The sequence below is a fragment of the Rhagoletis pomonella genome, unplaced genomic scaffold (assembly GCF_013731165.1).
Source record: "Rhagoletis pomonella isolate Grant_MI unplaced genomic scaffold, Rhpom_1.0 Rhpom_scaffold_03072, whole genome shotgun sequence".
Lineage (NCBI taxonomy): Eukaryota > Metazoa > Arthropoda > Insecta > Diptera > Tephritidae > Rhagoletis > Rhagoletis pomonella.
This window is the reverse complement of record NW_023461625.1, coordinates 3,817-6,636: the sequence shown is the minus strand read 5'-3', so window position 1 is coordinate 6,636 and position 2,820 is coordinate 3,817. Positions and strand designations below refer to the sequence as shown.

Sequence of the window (2,820 nt, the reverse complement as noted above, 5' to 3'; positions counted from 1 at the left end):
GTGACTGGGCTTATTTCATACATCTGGCTGAGCCAAGAACATGAGGTACCGTTTACACTGAGCAAAAATGCGCTAGCCGGTTTGCCTAATTTTACAATCCCCGATTTTTCGGTGGTTACACCCGAGAAAACCTACACATTTTTGGATATGTTAGCTGAATTGAATGTTGGTATTGTTGTAATACCCATCGTTGGAATACTCACCAATATCTCGATAGGTAAACTGAGTAAGTACCGGAAGGAATTAAATAAATTACATTTAGGTGTATGGTTGGGGTTACGAATTGAATAGCTAACTTATCTGAGGGTTAGGGCAATAATTTTTAGTAATTAACTACCACTACTGATTGTGATTCCAAGTCATTATGGTATGAATTCCTTTCACGTGGACTTGAGAAGCAAGTATTGATATACATACTTAGTTCAAGGCGATGAAACTTAGACAATCTCCTTAACATTGGACCAAATATGTTACGCTAGTCGTAGATGTTTTTTTTTACTTTACATACGGGAACAGTGGGTTTTGCTCCTGATGCCATACCCCATATAACATCCGATTTCTGAAGTATGTTAAGAAAAAATGCCCTGTATATAACTGCGTCATGAAATCCGGTCCTCGATTGAGGTCAAATTGAAACTCTCCGTGGCTAACTCATCAGCAGCTTAATTTTCGGCAGTGCTAAGATAACCACGGTCCAAAACTAAATCTATTTCGAACTGACTACTAACTCCATTGGAAACAGTTATGCACTTGTTAGTCACCTTTAGCGACTTTGTTGTAAAATATACCAGATCCATAGTAGTCGATGGCAAAAATACTGGCAAAGTCAAGTATATGGATTGATCTTCCCACCACCTGTGATTCATAGAAAATGCCTGTTTTAAGTTCGCGTTCCTTTTCGGAGCCAGCCTGCTCTCGATGGGAGAAGAACCCTGAATACTACATCCACTCCATCTTATAATCAGTGCATTGTATGTATATTATTCCACAGTCGACAGCAATTCTATGAAATTGAAGTGGGTCCCCGTGCCAAGGCAATGCAATTGATCATTAGCAATAAGTTTCCGAATAAAAACGATTCAATGCCTCTTTCATCAGGAAATAAAGGAAAACCTTCAAACCCCGATGAAGAAGCCTAACGATAAGCAAATCTCCGCGGTCTTGTCTAAGTACTCTTTCTGTCAACACGTAGAACGTACCGAAGCAGTATTCATTATAAGCTAAACTACGATAAGCGTTTGTATATTACATTCCTTCTAAAATGTGCCTTCTTCTTTTTCGGTAATTCACAGCTCCTAAGGGTATGGTTGATGCTAACAAGGAATTGATCACCGTCGGTCTCTGCAATCTTGCCGGTTCCTGCGTACAATCTATGCCCGTATCAGGCGCCTTCTCGCGTTATGCCATCAGCAACGCTTGTGGACTCAGAACTCCAATGGCCAATTTATACCTAGGTGAGTTTGACCATCACAATTCCGTAATTCTTCGTACTAATATATTCCGATATCGCAGGTGTGATTGTGCTACTGGCTTTGGGCTTTCTCAGTCCCTACTTCAACTACATACCCGAATCAACGCTTGCCGCCATTTTGATGTGCTCCATCGTAACTTTGCTGGACCTGCAGCTACCACGGCGTTTGTGGCGCGATGCTAAGCGTGATTTCTGCGTGTGGGTGCTGTGCTTTACTGTCTGCATCCTATGCGGCGTGGAAGTGGGCCTGCTAGTCAGTATTATAGTCACAGTATTACATTTACTATTCTTATGGGCGCATCCTGTGATCTCAGTGCATGTAGAAGAGGTAAGAGGAGATAGGAAGCATTTTTTTTTTTTAATTTCTAATTGCTACACACTTTGCAGGTAAATGAGCTACAATTCATAGGCGTCACGCCGACTGGCGTCATCTATTTCCCCGCCATCAATCATTTGCGCGCCAAAGTGCTGAAAGCGTGCGAACGCGTCAACTTCAGTCTGCCTGTGGTTATGGATTGTCATAAGATCACCGGCATCGATTTCACTGCGGCGCAAGGGATCTCAAAACTGCCAGACGATTTGACTCAATCGGAAGTGGGTAGTGGACCGCTCCTCATCATATACAGACTAGAAGCGGAGAAACAGAAACTAATACAAGCCACTGACAAGCTGATCTTCTGTAATGACGATGTGAAGCTGGAAGAATGCATAACGCAAGAATCATTTAAGAATGGGAATTTCGTGATGAAAGAACCTATGAAATCTACAAATAGTCTGCTAGGCGAGACCCATTTAGATTTGCATTATTAGAGTATAGTGTAGGTAGGAAAAGAAGAAGAAGCGGATGTGGAAGAGAAGCAACATTGCAAGTGAGTCTTTGTGATATGTACGAAAATATAAATAGTAAGTAACTGTTAATTGGGACAAATGAACACTTGCATACTTAGAAAAGTGCATACGTACACACATTCGTAGGTATGTATGTATGTTTGTAGGTATTTTAGTATGTAGGTACTCGTATGAATGGACGCGTACTAGATAATAGCTAGTAAAAAGTAAGCTAGTTGTTATATAATATGTACATATGTATGTCATGTGCCATTATTGTTGTTGTTATTGTTGTCGACGCTGTAGCCAGAGAGTATTGGAATGTTTTGGCGCCCAATGTGCAAATGTTCACTTAGTTGTAATTTCAGATTTAACAATAGCGCATTCTTAATGTAAATATATGTACATTTACCGCCCAATTCTGTGTTTTCTTGATAAATTTTTTGTAAAGAAATTTTATCAAGATTTTTATCAAGGCTGAATTTCTTTATTCATTCCAGATAACAAATAGAATGAATGGA

General features: G+C 40.1%; 1 protein-coding gene across 1 annotated transcript; it reads left to right on the top strand.

The window, feature by feature from the left end:
* Positions 1-6: 6 nt before the first annotated feature.
* On the top strand, positions 7-2,652 carry LOC118753922 (sodium-independent sulfate anion transporter-like; the record flags this gene model as incomplete). The annotated part of the gene is made up of 4 exons (XM_036488798.1): positions 7-226; positions 1,293-1,454; positions 1,513-1,799; positions 1,859-2,652. Coding segments are annotated over 4 exons (1,092 nt in total), but the record flags the coding sequence as incomplete, so codon positions are not given.
* Between the last annotated feature and the right edge of the window lie 168 nt (positions 2,653-2,820).